The sequence below is a fragment of the Hemibagrus wyckioides genome, linkage group LG27 (genome assembly GCF_019097595.1).
Source record: "Hemibagrus wyckioides isolate EC202008001 linkage group LG27, SWU_Hwy_1.0, whole genome shotgun sequence".
Classification (NCBI taxonomy): domain Eukaryota; kingdom Metazoa; phylum Chordata; class Actinopteri; order Siluriformes; family Bagridae; genus Hemibagrus; species Hemibagrus wyckioides.
The window spans coordinates 577,501-580,000 of NC_080736.1; the positions used below are offsets into that span (position 1 = coordinate 577,501).

At 40.1% G+C, this 2,500-nt stretch overlaps 1 protein-coding gene across 4 annotated transcripts in view; it reads left to right on the forward strand.

Annotated features, from left to right (window-relative positions):
• Positions 1–408, forward strand: part of cmtm4 (CKLF-like MARVEL transmembrane domain containing 4) — a 33,339-nt gene extending 32,931 nt beyond the window's left edge. For 3 of the 4 annotated variants that reach the window (XM_058381733.1, XM_058381734.1, XM_058381735.1), the window contains 2 exons: positions 1–86; positions 168–408. The exon at positions 1–86 is cut by the window's left edge and continues 13 nt beyond it. In XM_058381733.1, coding sequence (XP_058237716.1) covers positions 1–86; positions 168–320 — 239 coding nt within the window. In that variant the 3' untranslated portion in view covers positions 321–408. The remainder of the gene's footprint in view (positions 87–167) is intronic. The other variant, XM_058381736.1, reaches the window with a different exon arrangement.
• Positions 409–2,500: the final 2,092 nt, after the last annotated feature.

Sequence of the window (2,500 nt, forward strand, 5' to 3'; positions counted from 1 at the left end):
CTGTGTGCTGCACGCTGTTCTTCTTCATTGCCTCAGTGGTGTTAGCAGCGCTCAATCACAAGAGTGGAGCAGAAATCGCTGCCGTGGTAACCATATGCCTCATTACTTACTTAATTACTCCTTACTCTGATTTACTCTCTAAATGTGTGTGTGTGTGTCTGTTACAGATCTTTGGCTTTGTGGTGATGCTGGTGTACGGTGTGAACACAGGTGTTTGTGTGAGACAGTGGCGTTTAGGAGACCAGCGCCCCCTACAGACCAGCGAATACACACGTGCCAGGACGGCCTCACGCAGTGAAGTGGAGACACGACCTGAATAACACATACACATACACACACACACACTAAATACATATACACACACACACACACACACACACACACACACTAAACACACACACACACACACACACACATACACACACACACACTAAGTACATATACACACACACACACACACACTAAACACATACACACACACACACACTAAACACACACACACTCACATACACACACACTAAACACATACACACACATTAAACACACAGATTTGTGTAGATTTAGGGTTAATTATAAAGTTGCATAATCACTGTACTATTATATTATCATACTGGTGATATAAACTACACACACTACCTTTTACACACATTACATACATTACACACACATCACACATTACCTTCTACACACACTCCACACACACTACCTTTTACACACATTACACACACATTACACACAGTGTACAACTACACACTACAAAGTTTATATGAAGGTTAAATTGGGACCAAATGTTTTTTTAACTGATTTATAAACATTAATCCGGTACTAATGCTGAAGGTGTGTGTGTGTGTGTGTGTGTGTGTGTGTGTATACTTCATCCCAAAATGTATTATTATTTTAATGCTTCTGAGTTTTAAGTTCTTCTTGTGTTCTATTTCTCTAGTTGTACTCTTACACTTGAGATACTTGCTAATGTTTCAGCTAGCTCTGAGCGTTGGTGCTAGTTGCTAATGTTTCAGTCACCAGTGTTTGTCACTCCTGATTATCTGCTACTGTGTGGTAGGGTTAGGGTTTGATTCCTCAGTCTGTGCTGTTAAGGGCTAGTTGCTAGTGTTTTGGCTAACTACTCATACTTGAGCTGTTAGCTAGCATTGGTTGCAGTAACAGTAGTGATTAGAACGTCTGGGTGATTTGGGCTAGTTGCTCATGTATCAGCTAATTACTAGTGTTTATGCTATATAGCTGTATCAGTCTCTAGCATTTTAGTTTCGTCATGATAAGCAGTGCTAGCCATTAGCATTTCAGCTAGTTGCTAAGCTAATTCTGAACGTTTGGACTGGTGTTTGGAATAGATTCTAAATGTGTGTGCTATTAAAGGCTAACTGCTAGAGCTAGTTGCTGTTTTGGAGCTTTGAGCTAGCTAATAGCTAATACTGTGTGAGTTTCTAGCTGCTAGCATTTGTGCTTTTAACACGTTGTGATAAAGAATACAGAAACACAGAAAAAAGAAAAACTCAGTGAATTCATTAACTAAAACAAACAAACAAACAAAAAACAGCATCATTAATTTAAATAATTAAAAAACTTTAGCGGTGTTTGTTTTTCTTTATGTTTGGATCAGACAGTAAACACTTAACTTTTTAGTGTTTTATTTTATCTTTAAAATGTTCTTTTGGTACAAGTTTTATATTTTACTGTTGTGTGTGTGGTTTGTTTTGTCCTGGTGTGTGTGTGTGTATGTGTTTTTGTCCTGGTGTGTGTGTTTTTGTCCTGTTGTGTGTGTGTGTGTGTGTTTTTGTCCTGTTGTGTGTGTGGTTTGTTTTGTCCTGGTGTGTGTGTGTGTGTGTGTGTTTTTGTCCTGGTGTGTGTGTGTGTGTGTGTGTTTTTGTCCTGGTGTGTGTGTTTTTGTCCTGGTGTGTGTGTGTGTGTGTGTGTGTTTTTGTCCTGGTGTGTGTGTTTTTGTCCTGGTGTGTGTGTGTGTGTGTGTGTTTTTGTCCTGGTGTGTGTGTTTTTGTCCTGTTGTGTGTGTGTTTTTGTCCTGTTGTGTGTGTGTGTGTGTGTGTGTTTTTGTCCTGGTGTGTGTGTGTGTGTGTTTTTGTCCTGTTGTGTGTGTGGTTTGTTTTGTCCTGTTGTGTGTGTGTGTGTGTGTGTTTTTGTCCTGTTGTGTGTGTGTGTGTGTGTGTGTGTTTTTGTCCTGTTGTGTGTGTGTGTGTGTGTGTGTGTTTTTGTCCTGTTGTGTGTGTGTGTGTGTGTTTTTGTCCTGTTGTGTGTGTGTGTGTGTGTGTGTTTTTGTCCTGTTGTGTGTGTGTGTGTGTGTTTTTGTCCTGTTGTGTGTGTGTGTGTGTGTTTTTGTCCTGTTGTGTGTGTGTGTGTGTTTTTGTCCTGTTGTGTGTGTGTGTGTTTTTGTCCTGTTGTGTGTGTGTGTGTGTGTGTGTGTGTTTTTGTCCTGTTGTGTGTGTGTGTGTGTGTGTGTGTTTTTGTCCTGTTGTGTGTGTGTGTG